The sequence below is a fragment of the Bidens hawaiensis genome, unplaced genomic scaffold (assembly GCF_021521415.1).
Source record: "Bidens hawaiensis isolate Kalapana, Puna unplaced genomic scaffold, B.hawaiensis_p1.1 tig00034591_1, whole genome shotgun sequence".
NCBI classification, from domain to species: domain Eukaryota; kingdom Viridiplantae; phylum Streptophyta; class Magnoliopsida; order Asterales; family Asteraceae; genus Bidens; species Bidens hawaiensis.
In genome coordinates, this window is record NW_027505329.1 from 1 (window position 1) to 20,333 (window position 20,333).

The window sequence follows — 20,333 nt, forward strand, 5'->3', positions numbered from 1 at the left end:
GAAACCAATTATGTAGAAACCGATTTGAAACCAATTAAAACCCTAGGTTCGGAACCGGCTTGTAATTTTCTCCACCAAAACCGGTTCCAAACCAGTTAACCAAACTGAAACCGGTCAAAACCCGAAACGAAACCGATCATAACATGGCAAAAAACCGGTTTCAACCCGTACCAAAACCAATCATAAACCGGTTACTGAACTGACTTTTAAGTTTTAAACCATTTTATACACCTCTATCGATCAATACCGGTACCATCCGAGCTCATCTCATCTCTTTGTTTAGATATCACATATTCACATGCTGGCTTTTAGAAACCGCCAAATAACGTATCTCATCATTTCAGATTTTTTTGATTAAAAAACTGAAAGTGACTTGACCAATAATGGGCCGTGACTGACCCGGATCCAATCTCATCCAATCCAATCCAATCCAATCCAATCCAATCCAATCCAATCAAATCCAATCATACACAACGACACGTCACCTTTTTCTAACTATATATACCACTCACATTTTACCAACAATCAACTCAACTGTGATCTGTTAATTATTATTATTATTATTATTATTATTATTATTCTGTTACATTCATTCATTCACTCATAATATAACCGAGAGTTCGTTTAGTTCGTGTTTGTTTATCGATCCGGACTTGAAGATGACGGTTGGAGCAGGTATATCAGTAACTACTGATCGGAAGCTCAATGTGTTCGGTACGCCAGTGTTGACTGACGTACATCACAATGTGTTCGTGACGTCATCGATCGACGACGGGATGGTTAATGGAGCGTTTATAGGCGTTCGACCGGAGCGAACCGGAAGTCGTATAGTGTTTCCGGTCGGTAAACTCGAGTAAGTTAGTTATTATTATTATTATTATTATTATTTCGTAAACTGTTTAGTTTAATTAGTTTTATATCAGTTGATTATAGTGTAAGATTTGTTTGATTTTGAATGAGTTTTGAAATTATGTGATTCGGAATGATAATTTGTTGAATATAGGATGCATAATGATAATTTGTTCAATTATGCAGTTTAATTAGTTGATGATAGTGTATGACTTGTTTGATTTTGAATGAGTTTGGAAATATGTGATTCGGACTATTTCGGAGTGCTTGAGATATAGGATTTTGTCTTCAAATTAGATCGAGATTTGTTTTGATTTAGTTTAATTAGTTTAAAGCAGTTATGTTGAATTCGGTTGATTATATAGTAGGAGTTGTTTGATTTTGAATTGACTTTTGAAATTATGTGCTATGGATTGAATGATTGATAGAGAGATAGGATTTTGTTATTATGATAAGTTTTTCAGTTATTTAGTTGTTTAATTTTGAATGAGTTTTGAAATTATGTGATTCGGATTGATAGATAGGATTTTGTTGATTAGCATGAAGTTTGGTTATACTCTTTCGTTTAAAAAATATTGAACAAGGAATTTCGTTCGATTAACAAAATGAACGAACGCTAACAAACACTGTGTCCGTTCATTCAATTGTGTTCGTGAACGTTCGGTTATGTGCTCGTTTATGTTCGTTAATGTTTGTTGTTTATGCTTGTTCATTAAAGGTTTTTAATATTTTTTTAGTGACTTTTCTAAACTTATTATGTAGATTTAAGCTAAATTATTAACTATAAAAAAATATATATATATAAGAGTATTATGTAATTAATTTTTATGTAAAATTAGCATATGAAAATGAATGTTAAAGAAAACACCCACACGAACTTGGTAGCTAGAGCAAACCGTTGACACTGGCCATCCTTAGTTAGCCAAATCAAATAAATATTGTTTGTGTTCTATGTTCATGAACAAGTTCATTTCCTTAATGTACGAACACAAACAAGAAATTTCATTCGGTTTGGTGTTCGTGAACCATTTGTTTGTCCATTAAAAGCTTAACGAACGAACATGAACAACACCTTGTTCAGTTCGGTTCGTTTACAGCTCCTGTTTATACTATTATTAAGAATAATATGCTTCAAGATTTTAGAGGGGTCGAATTTTGTTAACTCGAATTATCGATGGTAATCAGTAATGCAAAATGCTGGGAATTGAGGCTTATGAGTGTGTTCTGTTGGATTGTAAGAGTTGCTTTAATTTATACTATTATTGAGCATAATATGCTTCAAAGTGATATAAAGAGAGAGAATTTTGTTAACTGGAGTTATTCTGTTATTGATCATAATACTTGATGCAAATTGCAGGGGATTGAGGTTTATGTGTGTGTTCCGTTTCAAACTATGGTGGATGACACAGAGAATGGGCAACTGCGGTCAGGAGATCCCTACTGAAACTCAGTTCCTTATAGTTGAAACGAGTGGAGGTTCACATTTTGGAGAAGATAATGAAGTTGACGACGGATCGCACCAATCTGCTCTATATACAGTCTTCTTGCCCATTCTCGAGGGTGATTTTAGAGCCGTTATACAAGGAAATTCAAATAATGAATTGGAGATTTGCTTGGAAAGTGGTATGGAAGATTGTTCAGTTAAAAATATGTTTTTATGTTGTTCTTATTTAGAAGTAGATGAATATGAATTTGCGTTACTTTGTAGGAGATCCTGCTGTAAAAGATTTTGAAGGAAGTCATCTGGTTTTTGTGGCAGCTGGACCGGACCCGTTCGATGTTATCACCAACGCAGTCAAGTATGCACTTTGACCTTGCTAAAACTAATCATAGCTTTCGATTATTCCATCTTCTGCCATATATCAAGATTTCATAGTTATTAGTTAATAGTTAACTTATGAATTTTGTAACTGTTCAGGAGTGTGGAGAGACATTTACAGACGTTCTCTCATCGCGAAAGAAAGAAGGTAATTTTATTAAACACTCATAGGATTTTGTAGGTGATACATTAACAGTCAGTTAAACTAATAATCTGTTATTGTTAAATTATACTTTTTTTTAGATGCCAGACATGTTAAATTGGTTTGGCTGGTGCACATGGGATGCTTTTTACACTGATGTTACTTCTGAAGGTGTCAAACAAGGCCTTGAAAGGTACAACTCTTATCATTATCCATTTAAATAAATTTTATCAAACGATACAATTTATTAATAGTAACCCATGATTATACGATGAATACAGTTTCCATAAAGGAGGCATTTCACCAAAGTTTGTTATCATTGATGATGGATGGCAATCAGTTGATATGGATCCTACTAGTGTTGAAGCTAAAGCTGATAACACTGCTAAGTGAGTACTTTTAACTTATTTTCATCAATTTCATATAGTATTTCAGTTACTAACAAAAGTTGTTTGTTTTGTATAGTTATGCAAATAGGCTAAATCATATTAAAGAAAACCACAAATTCCAAAAAGACGGTAAAGAAGGTCAAAGAATCGAGGATCCATCCTTGGGACTACGTCACGTTGTTACCGACATTAAAGATCATCACCACGTCAAGTAAAATTTTAATTTTATTACTTTATATAACTTATTACGATATGTTAATATTTTATTATGTCTCATGCTGATGCATTTATTATTATATAGGTATGTATATGTGTGGCATGCGTTAACTGGATACTGGGGTGGAGTGAGGCCTGGAACGGGCCAATATGATTCCAAATTATCATTCCCGGTTTCATCTCCAGGAATCGACTCTAACGAAAACTGTGATGCATTTATAGCCATTGCCAAGAACGGGCTCGGTCTTGTTGACCCTGAAAAAGTCTTCAACTTTTACAATGAGCTGCATTCTTACCTTGCATCTGCTGGTGTTGATGGTGTGAAGGTAGATGTACAGAACATTCTAGAAACACTTGGCGCGGGCCATGGTGGCCGAGTTAAACTTACAAGGAAGTATCATCAGGCTTTGGAAGCTTCGGTTTCCAAAAACTTCCCTGATAATGGAATCATTTCTTGCATGAGTCACAACACAGATGGTTTGTACAGGTATATAAACTTGGAACCACATTACATATCTCTATTGGTTACCATCTTTACTTTCACCAGTAAAAAAAATCTTGATTTAAGATAACCATATGGAGGTTATGTGCGACCAACTTGACTAATTCTTAGGACTTTACCAAACTAGTCAAGTTGACTAACTTTGTGTCCGAAATAGTCATTTGACACAAAAAAAAAACACCCCTAGCCGCCGGCTAAAAACTAAAAAAAGCACCTAGCCATCTGCTAAACACTAAATAAGACCATGTGTAGTCAAAACGCCCCACCCTTGGGCATTTTGCGCCATGTGGCATCCCCGTCATCAATGGAGAGTTTTGCAAAAAGTGGCGTAGTGAGCAAAACGTTAAACGCCACAACTCTCCTACAATAATTACATATATTCCCCTCTCTCTCCCCTCCCCACACACAAGTTTATCAAAATTCGTGCCAATATAGCGTTTTGTAGAAAACGCTTGGCCCAAAACGCCAAGCCAAAAAGCCGGGGGGGGGGGGTGCCCCAGGCGTTTCCACTCCAAAACGCCACGGCTGGACTATGCTTGGTGTAAGCTCCTAACACTAATAAAAGCCCCTAGCCGGCGGCTAAGCCCTAATTTCCATTTTCCAATGTCTATTTTTGAATATTTTGGGTCAACTTGACTATGTTGTTAAATTTCCCTTTTTCTTATGGGGAGTTGACGTTACGCTGAGGTGGCATGCAAACACGGGTCAACGGTTAATTTTGGAGATAGACAATGTTATTATGTGAATCTCTTCACTAATTTTGCTGGAACAAACTGTTATAACTGATCTTATTTTATTTAATAATTAATATGAATTAGATGAATATGAAACCAACTAACATTTTGCAGTGCCAAGAGGACAGCTGTCATGAGAGCATCTGATGATTTTTGGCCAAGAGTTACAGCTTCACACACAGTCCATATTGCTTCTGTTGCTTATAATACCGTCTTTCTTGGCGAATTCATGCAGCCAGACTGGGATATGTTTCATGTAAGTTAACATTAACATAACATAACATAACATCCCAAACATATTGTTACCTTTTATTTTGCTAATTTGTATTAATATATGTTGTAGAGCTTGCATCCAATGGCTGAATACCATGGTGCTGCTCGTGCAGTGGGCGGTTGTGCTATTTACGTCAGGTTGGCTTTTCATTCATTTACATATTTGTTTTAATATTTAAACATTAGTTAAGAAGCAAATATTAATGAGATTATATAAAAACAATACAGTGACAAGCCCGGGCATCATGATTTTAATTTATTAAAAAAGCTTGTGCATCCGGACGGATCAATATTACGGGCCAAACTTCCGGGTAGACCAACACGAGATTGCTTGTTTACTGATCCAACTAGAGATGGAAAAAGGTAATTATTGGTTATTCATCGGTTTATTTATCAATTATTAGTTATTAAAATTTAAAACTGATCAAATTTAATGTATTTTTCAGTCTTTTAAAAATTTGGAATCTAAACAGCTACAATGGAGTGGTGGGAGTGTTTAACTGTCAAGGAGCAGGGTGGTGTAAAAACGGAAAAAAGATTTTAACTCACGATGAACAACCGAGCACCATCACGGGTTTCATCCGGGCTAAAGATGTTAATTACTTGCCTAAAGTTGCTGATTCTACATGGGATGGTGATGAAGTTGTATACAGTCACCTAGGCGGTATGTTTACACTAATATGTCCATTCAAATCCCACCGGTTTCATTATGTCCAGCTCAAAACCAACCGGGCCGCCTAGTTATTCTACCCCAATAACCAAGCGCCACGTGTCAAGAATGTTTCCTGTCGGCCGCCTCCTTTTTTGACCGCCCGACAAAAATGTTCCAGGCGCTGGTTGGATTTTTCGTGTTGGGTGGTCTTTTCTAGGCAGCTACTAGATTAATCTACGCGCCGCCTGGTTTTTCAAATTCAAATCCTTGAAATTTTTTTTTTCATATTATAAAAAATCTGATGCTATAAGGAAACTTACGTATATTATAAATCAGCGTACCCTTCACGTGAGGGGCAGTTTTGTCCTTTTTTCCCCAAAATACACCCCAGCCCCTCACGTGACGACTTAACGGGTTTAACGACCAGTCGTGAAGGTACGTGAAGGTACGCTGATGGGTTTAACGACCAGAATTAACGGGGTTAATGAATTTGGGTTTAATTGCAAGTGAGATGAAACCACATGGACGAAAATCGCAAATTTGAAACTACTGGACTAAAACCGCAGATTTGGACAAACCACATTTCACTCTAGAAAAATAAACCAAACAATTTTCATAACTTACGTTGTAAGATCTAATAACAATAGGGGATTTTTTTTAATAATATTAGATTTTGAGAATTATCATGGTCAAAATGGACATTCTGATCATTTTCGCATAATATTTATCACATTTATCGTTTCGCAATTAATTAATTAATTAATTATACTTTTTTATTTCATTTTATAGGTGGATTGGTATACCTTCCAAAGAATGCATCTATCCCAGTGACACTAAAACCGAGAGAATACGAGGTTTTCACCGTCGTTCCTATTACAAAACTGTCATGTGGGGTCGGTTTTGCCCCTATAGGTCTGACTAAAATGTTTAACTCCGGAGGGGCAATTTCGGAATTAAGCTACGAAAAGGAGAAAGAAGGAAATGTGGAGTTGAAGGTTAGAGGGCGCGGCGTGTTTGGAGCATATTCGACTAGAAAACCGAAAAGAGTCATTATTGATTCGAAAGAAACCGAGTTCGGGTACGAAATAAGAAGTGGGCTTGTTAGTTTTACACTTAATGTTCCTGAAAAGGAAATGTATTTATGGGATATTATCATTCAAGTTTGAGTGCTAAGAGGTTACATATGTTCCAAAATTGGACTCTATTTATAAGGGTTTTGTACCCTATTGTGGTGTTGTATAATAAGATACATAATATATGTCATCATGAGTAATAAAGATGTTGTGGTCTTTATAACTACTATTCATCTTGTACTTCATCATTAAGGGTGTACTTTAGCTTCCATATATTATATGAATGTCGTACGAATTATGACGGTACAATATTGGTTTGAAGTGGTATATAAAAAAAACGGAAGTTGAAAACCATAAAAAAGAATACTGATACCAGTACTGATGTTCGATCAGTATCGGTACTGATGTTTGGCTAGTACCGGTTCGTTACGTTATTGGTAGCGAAAATATTAAAATGGAAAATGAGTAAAGACACAAGCCGATTACTATACCGCTTATGATGGTTCGGCAAGGGTTCAAAACTGGCAGTGAAAAAAAAACCAAATTGGTAGTGAGTTAACGTTTCCATTTGTGTGTAGACGAAACTCTTCACATATGAGCGTTTTGCGACACATGACGTCCTAGTCAAAAACAGAGAGTTTTGTGAAAGTGGTGTAGTGGTAAAAAGACTGAGAACTCTCCTGTAATTATTAAAATTTTCACCTCTCACGCTCTCTCAACCCAACGTTGTGTACGCAACGCAAAACGCTCCACCACGGATGACCTTAGTATGTATTATTATCGCCTAATGGACATGGTTAAAATTATTAAAATTATTAGTTAGTATTAATGAGCAACTAATATAGACGAAAACTATTTTGCCATTTTGCCCTCGCATACTATGCTTGTTCACTCACAGATAAATCAAACATTAGAGAGTTACGCAATTCGGTCATAATAAATAAACCAACAAACATATCTATAATATCTCACTCCTAAATGAGGGTCTGGAGAGCATAAGATGAGTGCGAATTTTATCTTTATCGTATGATATATAGACGTTTCTCTCACTGAGACATAATTCAGTCATAACGAAGATTTAATATGAAAACCCGATGAATTAGACCTTAAGTTACACCCACACAAATAACTAGCACAAGATAAAACCAGCAACTCTTGTAGGAAAGCTTTGCAATGCAAAGAAACAAGAATATTAATTCTTGACATAATACTATTCATGTTCAATCTACCAAATCACAAGACATGAACCTCATCTACACGTGCACACACTACCTTAACTTTCGTAGCTACTTTTGTACGACCAAATCACTATAAATAAATTGTCCTATTTGATTGGTTAAAATAAACATTTTGTTTATTTGAACGTATTTTTCCAAAATGTCCATCTCAAATCCAGTCGAACCACCTACTTGATAGAATCATCATTCAACAAAATTCTGTCACGCGTAAAAAAAATTTAGGCAGAAACCAAAAAATCTTGGCAGAAGCAAAAAAATAGCGGCGGAGATCGAAAACTCTAAGCGGAAAGCAAAAAAAAATCCCATCATAAAAAAAAAACCTTGTTGGGAGATAACGATAATCTTGTTAGAACACCTAAAAGATTTTGTCGGTTCAATTTTTTTTCAAAATAATCGGGGTGTCTCGATGAGATACTGACATGGAGCATGACCAGGTTTGTTGAAAAATCTAGTCGGTGAAGATTATTAAGTAGGTGGGTCAATGGACCTGTGGTGAAAATTTTAGTAAACCCTGTTCGATTTCTTATTTTTATTTTTTTGAACGACTAATTTTCATTCATACACCGCCATTTAAAAAAAACAGCTAACAAGAAGCTAACGGGAAAAGGTCCAAAAACAAGTGAACAAAGGTTACATAGTTAACATATGTAGGAACCGAATTCGTGAATTGAGTAAATAAACAGAAAATTAACAAACAGTATTATTACTCATACAATACAATACAAGAATCTGAAATACAATACCGAATCAAGGAAATAAACCAAATACAATACGAAAAAAAAATATAAACGGTTTGGCTGAGGATCGTGTTGAGCACGGGGCTCTTAAAACAATATTTCGAGTCTCCCAAGAGAACTCGTTGTTTCCCAGGGTACAACAGCCGGAGCAGTAGTACTACCGGAGTTAACCGTAAACCTGAAAAAGGTTCGAATAAAAGAAACCAGAAATGTAGAAGAAGAAGAAGTTGGAAAAACCTTGCAACAATGATTGTGTTGTGTGTAAAGGTTTGGTGTGTGTTGCAACTTAGTTTACCTCTCTATTTATAGAGGAAAAACAAGACACAAGTTTTTCATCCCACCAATGTGGGATACACCACTATAGTATTTTCTTTCAAATACACACATCGATATCTCATTCATCAATGTCTATTAGTGTGCATTTGTTGTGTCATAACAACCTTCTAATGCACACGTAACAAATTTTCCAACAATCCCCCACATGAATGGAAATCGATTCTTCGAAGTAAGTTTCAGCAGTTGAGTATTGCCGGATAGGTAGGTGTTACCCTTTGAACCTTCCGTTGTGAAGCATACTTAGCCTCCTAACGGTTTGTAGTCGCGATGACTTTGAACAGACCCCCATTTGTGTAGACGACAGTATGCCTTCACACAATACTCTCCCTGGTTTGGTCAACCCCTCATTCTTGTGTCTGTTATGGTTATGGATCACGGTCCTGGTTCTGCGAGAGCTCTAGGAAATTGCGCCTCCCCACAATTCCATTCGAAGCGACCACATTTCTCTCTAACATAGGTGATTCCCATGAATCATTAAAAGCATCATGGTTATTTCACTTAACCTTAATATGCTTAACCTCTCCCAAATGTCACTGGTTTTAGGGTACTCCCCTAGGAGAAAGGACTAGGAAGTTTGTAACATCCCGAAATTTCTAAGAATATTATAATTAAATAAATTAATATCAGTGGGAAAGTTTACTCGGGTTAGTCGGAAAAAATTAATAGAGTAGAAGCTAGTATGGGTCGGGCTAGTGTTGGGTAATGGATATGGGTTATGGACTTGGGAAGGAAGGAAGAGGCCATGGGCTTAAGCCCATGATCCATAATTATATAAACCTTAATCCCCATTTTCCATTCATTTCACACAAAATCCATACACCACCAAAACACACACTTAGCTCTCTCTCATCCTACTCTCTCTCTCTCTAGCCGAAATCAAGAGGAAGAAGAAGGATAATCGATTTCCGACCCGAGGTAATGATAGTTTAATATTGTACGAGCCTAAAACGTTAGTTATAGTCCCGTAACGACGAGCCGACACCGTTAAACCGTTTAAATCACAAGATCCGGTGGAATCGGGTATAAACCGGACCTAAGATGAGTTTAGGGATCACCCTAGCTCAAATCTGGATCAAACGGGACGAAAAACGATGAAAACGGTGGAAGAACGAGTGAGATCTCGTTTTTCCGGCTAAAACGCCGTTTTCCGGCGATGACGGCGCCGGAAAGGCGGCGCCAGAAAAGATAAAGGTGTCAGGGAATGTTCCCTGACCTAACCCTAGTTCGCTAAGGAAACTTAGCGAATCAGAGGGTGATTCTTTAGCTAGTTCGCTAAGAAAACTTAGAGAACTAGAGGGTGATTCGCTAGCTAGTTCGCTAAGGAAACTTAGAGAACTAGAGGGTGATTCGCTAGCTAGTTCGCTAAGGAAACTTAGAGAACTAGAGGGTGATTCGTTAGCTAGTTCGCTAAGGAAACTTAGAGAACTAGAGGGTGATTCTTTAGCTAGTTCGCTAAGGAAACTTAGAGAACTAGAGGGTGATTCGTTAGCTAGTTCGTTATGGGAGCTTAGCGAATCAGAGGGTGATTCGTTAGCTAGTTCGTTATGGGAGCTTAGCGAATCAGAGGGTGATTCGTTAGCTAGTTCGTTATGGGAGCTTAGCGAATCAGAGGATGATTCTTTACCCAATTCGTTAAGGGCAAAGTAAAGAACTAGGAGTTTAATATAAAGACAGAATGGTCCCTGGACTTAGAAAGGAATGAGATAATTACATAGTAGCCCTTGGACTTTGATAATTTATGAAAGATGCCCTTAAAGGATTAACGAGTAATGATTAACTAACCGGGTAATGATTCAATGAAGTATAATCGGCTTAGACACGTAAGACTAATTAAGTAGTAATGAGGATGGCTAGAGTAGTATTTGATATTCAATTATTAAACATTTAGACGCGCACAGCTCGAGAAGGAATAATCAGTAGCCGAAGAAGTAACCAAGTTCAGGTGAGTTTCTAGCCCCATTCCTTGTTATGTTTTCGGGGCTGTGTGCATATTCGATGTGTTATTAATACATTTATCCTAAGTGATAAGTGTATGCCACATGTGATATATGTGATGGATATGAATGATTGCTTGTCGGTACGCGAACGATCTTCGGATATTGCGCGTACTGTCAGGTTAAAAATAAAGGTACGAATATTAAATATCGAAGATGTATGAACATTACAAATGAACACTTGTCGGGGCGTGAACGATCTTCGGATATTGCACGTATCGACAAGGGGTATGGTTGTTAAATGAATGATGTAAAGAACGCCTAGAGTGTTCTTATGCTATAATGTAATTATTGTATATGTGAAGTATGTGTGTACAGGTACACTAATGGTATGTGAGTCCTACGTTCGACATAGTAAGTTAGGATGGCGAATCCCAATAACTTCTGTTGGACTTAGACTTGGCAGGTGATGGCGTAGTTAAGGACTGCGGGCCTTATACGCGATGTAGATGATAGATGTAAACGTAGATAGGGACGGTGGGCCTTATACGTGTTATAGGAGATAGACGCCAACGTAGATAAGGACTGCGGACCTAATACGTATTATAGATAGGTGTCAGCACAGGAAAGGACTGTGGACCTTATACGTGCTATACTTGTGTTCTGGTAGCATAGGGAAAAAAGACTGCGGACTTCGCATGTGCTATGGGTTAGGTTGCAACATAGGGAAGGACTGAGGACCTTGTACGTGTTGTCAATATAGGATGGTACAGGGAAGGACTGCGGACCTTGCACGTACCATAACTGGTGAACATAGGTAAGGACTGCGGACCTTTTACGTGTTCACGATCTTGAGTACAGGTATAGACATCGGACTATGAACGTACTCTCGGTAGACTGAGGTTGGTGATTGTAGATATATATGTATGTATGGTAGTAGGGTAACGGATTAAGTATGGATATGTATCTTCGGATATGTATGTATGTGTATGTATTGTATGGCGTCTGATTAACTAGAACTCACTCAGCGTAGCTGACTTTTAGTATGCACGCAGGTGAGCTGATTATAGAGTTATCATGAGGACGGCACATGGCATGGATTGAACGGCTGGCATCTGAAGATGGAAGAAACGATGTTTTAAATATGATATTTTATGTTATGGTTTTAAAGAAAAGATTAATTGTTTTGTAATAAACGGTTAAAGTTTTATATTCCGCGAAAGTTTAATAAACTCTGATTTGTAGAACTGTGTTTATGAGTAAATCCGACGCTAAAGTAGGGCTACCGGGTTCGGGGCCTTACAAAGTTCAAGACTCCCTTTGGTTTTGGGGTACTCCCCCACAGTGACTGCCTCTGGTCATATGATTAAGTTTGCCTATTGAACTTAGCTCTTGGGATCTCCAGTCTGCTAAGTTAGGTTTCCCTCATACTTCCTTTATCGCGGGCTTTAGTCCCATTCCTCTCGACAACTTATAAAATTTATCCGTGCTTAAGCCTTTTGTTAACGGGTCTGCAATGTTATCTTCTGACCTCACATGGTCAATCGTGATAACACCCGTTGACAGTGGTTGTCGTATCGTGTTATGTCTACGTCTCATATGCCTTGATTTGCCATTATACATTGAACGTTGAGATCTACCAATTGCAGACTCACTGTCACAGTGTATGCAAATTGCCGACAACGGCTTTGGCCATTGTGGAATGCCTTCCACGAATTGACGTAACCATTCTGCCTCTTCCCCATATTTGTCTAAGGCAATGAATTCAGACTCCATTGTGGATCTAGCAATTACAGTTTGTTTGGATGATTTCCAAGATATTGTTGCCCCACCAAGTAGGAACACGTACCCACTTGTTGATTTGGAATCTTTCATATCCGAAATCCAGTTCGCATCAGTATACCCTTCGATCACAGCTGGATGGTTGGTATAATGCAAACCATAGTCTCTTGTGTATCTTATGTACCTAAGCACCCTTATAATAGCTTTCCAATGTTGAACACTTGGATTGCTAGTATATCTACTTAGCCTACTCACCGCGTATGCTAAATCGGGTCTCGTACATGTCATGAGATACATTAGACTTCTAATGATTCTTGAATACTCTAATTGAGCAACCGGCTCAGCTCTATTTTTACATAGATGTAGAGTAGTGTCAACGGGAGAACGAGCCACTCGCTTGTCTTCCTTGTTGAATTTTTCAAGAATCTTGTCGACATAGTGTGCTTGACTCAAAGTAAGACCTTCTTTGGTTTTAATGATTTTTATTCCAAGAATAGTATCAACTAAACCCATGTCTTTCATGTCAAATCGTGCCTTTAACATGTCTTTTGTAGATTGAACCATTTTATCATTACTCCCAATGATAAGCATGTCATCCACATAAAGGCATAAAATACATAACCTCCATTTGTGTTTTTAACATAAACACATTTATCACACTCATTAATTTTGAAACCATTGCTAATCATGACTTGGTCAAAACTTTTGGTGCCATTGTTTTGGAGCTTGCTTCAAGCCATACAAAGACTTGATGAGTTTGCATACTTTGCCCTTTTAACAAGGGGCGGAGAAACCCTCAGGTTGCTCCATGTATATCTCTTCTTCCAAATCACCATTTAGAAAAGCCGTTATTACATCCATTTGGTGCACTTCCAAACTTCGTAAAGACGCGATTGCAAGCACCAACCTTATAGAGGTTATACGTGTTACAGGTGAGTAAGTATCAAAATAGTCTAGACCTTCCTTTTGTCTAAAACCTTTGATCACTAGCCTCGCCTTGTATTTATCAATACTTCCATCGGCTTTCATCTTCTTTTCGAATATCCAACGATATCCAAGTGGTTTGCAAACAATTGGAAGATCTACCAATTCCCAAGTATGATTTTGTAATATCGAATCAATTTCATTCTTGATTGCTTCTTTCCATTGAGTTCCTTCAGGTGAGGTCACCGCTTCATGGTAGGTATTAGGTTCACCTTCAACCATAAAGCTTACGAAGTCAGGACCAAAGGATTTTGCACCCTTTTGTCTTTTGCTTCGTCTTAAATCACCATCCTCAGTCTCGGGCCGTTCATGTGTTCCTTCATGAACCAAGTCGTCATTTTGTGTTGACGAGCTTGCACCTACATCATTCTCTCGTAGATGAGGCCTCATGTGTGTGTCCTAACTTAGGAAACACGTGCTCAAAATACGAGACAGTATTGGGGCTCGCCTCCATGAAAGTGTTTACGTGTACATTTGGATTTTTGGATTCATGTACCAAAAACCGATGTGCACTAATATTGTGAGCATATCCAATGAAAATGCAATCAGCAGTTTTGGGACCAATCCTAAGAGCTTTAGGAGGTGGTACGGTGACTTTAGCTAGGCACCCCCACACTTTCATGTATTTGTACGAAGGTTCTCTTCCCTTCCATAACTTATAAGGAGTCTCGTCCCTATTCTTGAGAGGTATCTTATTTAAAAGATAATTTTCCGTTAAAATGGCACCCCCCCCCCCACATGTCATGGCTTACCCCAGAAATAACCAACATGGAATTCATCATCTCTTTCAATGTACGGTTCTTTCGTTCCGCCATGCCATTTGATTGTGGAGAATAAGGAGGGATTAATTCATGTATTATGCCACTTTGTGAGCATAAATCCGCAAATGGTGAAACGTATTCACCTCCTCGATCGCTTCTCACACGTTTAATTTTCTTGTTAAGTTGTAACTCACCTTCATTTTTAAACAAGATAAATTTTTTCTATTGCTTCATCTTTACTTTTAAGTAAATATACATAGCAATATTTTTATCAATCATCAATTAACGTGATGAAATATTTGTTTCCCCCTCTTGTTGGGCACATTTTTAAATTGCACACATCGGTGTGAATTAAATAAAGTGTTTCGGTTATTCTTTCAACCGATATGAAGGATGATCTTGTAAGTTTGGATTCAACACATGATTCGCATTTCGAGTTTGTATCAATGTGGAATGTTGGTATGCTTTTTAATTTAATTAAACGACGAAGTGAATTGAAATTTACATGTCCTAATCTACCATGCCAAACATTTGAATTTAAAGACTCAATAATATAAGCAGAAGTAGATGCCTTATTCATTTCATTTCCAATCACGGTTACATCAAGTTTAAACATACCATTGAGGGCATAGCCCTTACCAACATACATTCCACGCTTAGTCAAGACAAACTTGTCCGACTCAAACACTAAACGAAAACCAAACTTATTAAGCAACCAACCCGAAACCAAATTCTTACGAATTTCGGGCACATACAAAGTGTTGCTCAAAGTAAGCTCTTTTCCCGAAGTCATCTTCAAGATCACATTCCCTTCACCCTTGATGTCGGCCGTTGCTTGATTCCCTATAAACAACTTAGCATCACTAGCAGCCTCCTTAAAGGTGCTAAAGAGGGTCTTGTCACCACACACATGACGGGTCGCACCCGTATCAATGAACCATCCTTGCGGTTTGTCCCCCATAAGATTGATTTCTTCAATCATTGCCGAGAGCTTGGTGATCATTACCACCAACGGTTCACCATTTTCATCCACCATATGCGCACGCTCACGCTTAGGCTTCTTGCATTGGTTCGCACGATGGCCATTCTCATTACAATTGTAACAAACACCTTGGAAGTTTGAAGATTGAGGTTTCTTTTTCACAACCTCCTTCTTCGGTCCAAGGTTCACCTTTCCCTTTCCCTTATTCATTTTACCCTTACCCTTATGCCCCCCCCCCCCCCCCTTAGAAGATTGTCCAATTTCAACCATGTTGGCCTTAGCCATTGGCTCCACACGAGCTGATTTTTTATCCGTTTTATTGTCTTCCTCAATTCGAAGACGAACAATTAATTATGGCTGCAACTCGGAGGCAACTTTTCAATTATGGCTGCAACTTGAAACGTTTCACTAAGTGTCATACCCTCGGCATGAATTTCATGAAGTATAACTTGTAGTTCTTGGACTTGGGTGATCACGGTCTTGGAGTCAACCATTTTAAAGTCCAAAAAATGGGTCACGACAAATTTCTTTGTTCCCGCATCTTCGGTTTTATACTTCTTGTCTAAAGACTCCCATAGTTCTTTGGCAGTCTTTATCCCACAATAGACTTTATACAATGGATCCGCCAAACCATTGAGCACGTAATTGCGACATAGAAATTCAGAATGTTTCCAAGCGTCCAAAGCACTCACACTTTGGGCATCATCTTGTGCAGTGGGTATGGGGGCTATTTTCTCCAAGAACTGTGCTAAGTTCAAGGTTGTCAAGTAGAAAAACATTTTCTGTTGCCACCTCTTAAAGTGGACACCCGTGAACTTTTCGGGTTTTTCAGCATGGTTAGCCATTGTGGTCGTTCCCACATTGGCTGGGGTGGTCAAATGGACAGCAGGGGTAGCATTAGAAGTGTTTGGGGTTGGTCCTGTCATTCTTGCACACAGAAAACAGACCAAGTTAGTAACTTAGAAAAAAAAATTCAGAAAATTCTGAAATTTGCCAGATAAATTTATCCCGTGCGAGATAACAAAACCAACCCAAAAAAGGAGCCTTTTCTGATTTCAGAATGCTAAACCAAGAACGAATCTGTCTAAGTCCAACTTTGAAGATACAATTCTTGATTTTGAGACCAAAACAGAAAAGAAAAACTGTTTTTAAAACATATACTATTTTGAAACAAAACTGGTTTGGATCAAAATAGAATAGTTTCTGAAAATTTAAACAAAGTTTTCACGAAACGGTTTTAAAAATATTGTTTTAAGATTGTAGGAACCGAATTCGTGAATTGAGTAAATAAACAGAAAATTAACAAACAATTTTATTACTCATACAATACAATAAAAGAATCTGAAATACAATACCGAATCAAGGAAATAAACCAAATACAATACGAAAAAAAATATAAACGGTTTGGCTGAGGATCGTGTTGAACACGGGGCCCTTAAAACAATATTTCGAGTCTCCCAAGAGAACTCGTTGTTTCCCATGGTACAACAGCCGGAGCAGTAGTACTGCTGGAGTTAACCGTAAACCTGAAAAAGGTTCGAATAAAAGAAACCATAAATGTAGAAGAAGAAGAAGTTGGAAAAACCTTGCAACAATGCTTGTGTTGTGTGTAAGGTTTGGTGTGTGTTGCAACTTAGTTTACCTCTCTATTTATAGAGGAAAAACAAGGCACAATTTTTCATCCAACCAATGTGGGATACACCACTATAGTATTTTCTTTCAAATACACACATCGATATCTCATTCATCAATGTCTATTAGTGTGCATTTGTTGTGTCATAACAACCTACTAATGCACACGTAACAAATTTTCCAACAACATATACCGCTTTGTCCGATTCAGATCCCACTTATTCATTATATTTTTAATCCACAATAAACTTAAAACTTTTATATCTCTGGTAATACTCTCTACCTTAATCCTCTTGCTTGAGGGGATATAATCAATCTGGGGCCTCTACAAACACCAACACGCCATCATTACAATAAGTTGAACCATTTTCCTCTTATGCTCGATGCCGGGCACATGTTTTATGAATATCAAAAATGTCTTATGAAAAAGCAAAAAATCGGGGGAATATTACATCACCTGCTAATCCTTTGCCACACCACCACAACTACGTAACATGAAGTAAAAACGTGATCCGTGGTCTCTCCCGAAACCAAACAAAAACTAGACATATCCAAACCTACTAGAATACTCCTCCTTTCAGATTATCAACAATCGGAAGTCGGTTTAGAAGAGTTCGCCAAGCAACAACCCTGTTCAAATGGACAAAATGTTCATTTTTTACTAGTTAAATATACATTTCGATATTTTCCCACTCTTAGCTAGAGGTGAGCAAATTAACCGGTTAACCAAACCAACCCAAAAATCGAACCGGTTTAAATCCTAACATGTAGAAACCAGTTTGAAACCTTAGGTTCAAAACCGGTTTGCAATTTTCTCCACCAAAACCAGTTCCAAACCGGTTAACCGAACATGTATAAATGTCTTAGCCGGAGGTGGACAAATAAACAGGTTAATCGACCCGAAAATCGAACCCATTTAAATCCTAACATGTAGAAACCAGTTTGAAACCGTAGGTTCACACCCAGTTTGCAATTTTCTCCACCAAAAACGGTTCCAAACCAGTTAACAACATGTATAAATGTCTTAGCTAGAGGTGGACAAATAAACAGGTTAACCGAACCAACCCGAAAATCGAACAGGTTTGAATCCTAACACGTAGAAACCAGTTTGAAACCGTAGGTTCAGAACCGGTTTGCAATTTTCTCAACCAAAACCGGCCAAAACCCTAACCGAAACCGATCATAACCTGGTCAAGAAACCGGTTTCAACCCTAAGCAAAACTAATCATAAACCGTTTTTTACTTTTACTGACCAAACCGAACCAGTTTTGAATTTTAAACCGGTTTATGCACCTCTACTCTTAGCAAACATGATGAGTCAACCATAGGCACACGTGTGCACATGCACGAATGAAATAAGAGTTGACCAAGTGTTTTATGAGTGACCAACCTGCCAATGTCTCACACGCTCAACGGCGTTGAATTCTTTATCATTTTATCACAATATCATGCACTTATTATGTTTTATACAACTTTATATTCATCATGCAAGGCCTATATTTAACCTCCATTCATAATAATATTCTTCATTCAAAACATCTAAACTAAACCCATCAAATCCTTCATATAATTTCACAATTTCTTCTCGCTTCAATCTTTCGCGGAAAAAAAAAGTTTTTTTTTTCGTGTTTTGTGAATTTTTAGGGGTTTTTTTGATATAATAAAAATGGGTCGGATTCCGTGTTGTGAGAAGGAGAGTGTGAAGAAGGGTCAGTGGACACCGGAAGAAGATCATAAGTTGTCGTCTTATATTGCGCAACATGGGACGCGTAACTGGAGGCTGATTCCTAAGAATGCTGGGCTCCAAAGATGTGGGAAGAGTTGTAGGTTAAGATGGACTAATTATCTTCGACCGGATCTAAAACACGGGCAGTTCTCGGATGCTGAAGAACAAATCATTGTCAGGCTACATTCTGTCCTAGGAAATAGGTATGTTTAGATGAAACTTATGAAACCTATGAATAATGTTTGCATACATTTGAAAAATACTTTTATGATAAAACAATAATTAATTAGGTAATTAACAAATTTGATGATTTAGGATAACACTTATTAGGAAAGTATATATGCATTTTCTAGAGAATACATAATAATATATGTTAATTCGGTGTAGCGTATCTACTTTTGCTCGTGTATAAATTTGCTCTAAAGATTATATTTTTCAATTTGATCGGTCCGATGATTAAAAATAAAGTCTTATACACATGAGAGAACATATACGGTATAGTAGATTTGCGTATTTTGTTATTAAAGGTATGAATTTGTTCTGAGATAGAGATAAATTTATAAGGCGTACACTGTAAAAAAATAAAAAAAGACCAGGTAAAAAATACTTATGTTTTAGTATATAAAAAGTACACATATAGGACATGAAAATGATCTCAAATCTTCACATAGACAAACCCTATGCTTAATGCTTGTATATCAAAGCTTTAAGTTTTAAAGAAAACAAGAACAAATTATATCAAAATGTAACAATATTGTTGTATGTTCTAATGAGCCAATCTAAGTGATGGTACTAATATTATATAATGTAACCATAGGTGGTCGGTCATTGCGGCACAACTGCCTGGACGAACAGATAATGATGTCAAGAATCACTGGAACACGAAACTGAAAAAGAAGTTATCGGGTATGGGAATTGATCCCGTGACACATAAGCCATACTCCCACCTCATGGCGGAGATAGCCACCACTCTGGCCCCACCACAAGTGGCTAACCTAGCCGAAGCAACTCTCGGTTGCTTAAAAGATGAAATGCTTCATCTTCTAACTAAGAAACACATAGATATCCAGTTCCAATCACCGGTTGTACAGGTACAACAGATGATTAACAACAACGGCAACACATCACCTCCTTATCACATTTCTTCAAAACATGAAATACATGAAATGAATGATGATGAAACCATTGAAAAGATCAAGATCGGATTATCGAGGGCGATTATACAAGATCAAATTCAAGATCATGCAAATACACAATCAAACAAACTTTGGGACATGAGTCATGGAGCCACATCCGGAAATTTCCCTGGCTTTCATTACGCTTTACCGTCTTTTGGACATGAAGGAGAAGGGTCTCCATGGAGCCAAAGTATGTGCACCGGAAGCACGTGCACCGCGGGTGATCAACATGGTCATTTTAACTCAAAAATGGTGGATGAAAATGGTGAAGAGTCAGAAGGTGAAAAGGATGCAAGACATGTTTCAAGTATGTTTAACCAAGATTGTGATTTGTGGGATTTACCTACTAATGATCTCATGAATCCTTTGGTATAAATATATATATATAAGAGAT

General features: G+C 37.5%; 2 protein-coding genes across 3 annotated transcripts; both read left to right on the forward strand.

Moving 5' to 3' along the window:
- The first annotated feature begins 623 nt into the window (after positions 1-623).
- Positions 624-6,742, forward strand: LOC143612443 (putative galactinol--sucrose galactosyltransferase 1). 2 transcript variants are annotated; one of them, XM_077086429.1, is made up of 13 exons: positions 624-853; positions 2,207-2,472; positions 2,558-2,648; positions 2,768-2,816; positions 2,912-3,003; positions 3,092-3,199; positions 3,276-3,410; positions 3,501-3,902; positions 4,766-4,907; positions 4,995-5,062; positions 5,153-5,287; positions 5,371-5,588; positions 6,366-6,742. In XM_077086429.1, exons 1-13 carry the CDS (start codon positions 660-662, stop codon positions 6,740-6,742), a joined length of 2,277 nt encoding a protein of 758 aa, XP_076942544.1. In that variant the 5' UTR covers positions 624-659. The 2 variants fall into 2 exon arrangements, with proteins under 2 accessions (XP_076942544.1, XP_076942545.1); XM_077086430.1 differs by lacking the exons at positions 2,207-2,472; positions 2,558-2,648.
- An 11,904-nt stretch (positions 6,743-18,646) lies between these two features.
- Positions 18,647-20,314, forward strand: LOC143612454 (transcription factor MYB80). The gene is made up of 2 exons (XM_077086441.1): positions 18,647-18,964; positions 19,579-20,314. Exons 1-2 carry the CDS (start codon positions 18,702-18,704, stop codon positions 20,312-20,314), a joined length of 999 nt encoding a protein of 332 aa, XP_076942556.1. The 5' UTR covers positions 18,647-18,701.
- The last annotated feature ends 19 nt before the right edge of the window (positions 20,315-20,333 follow it).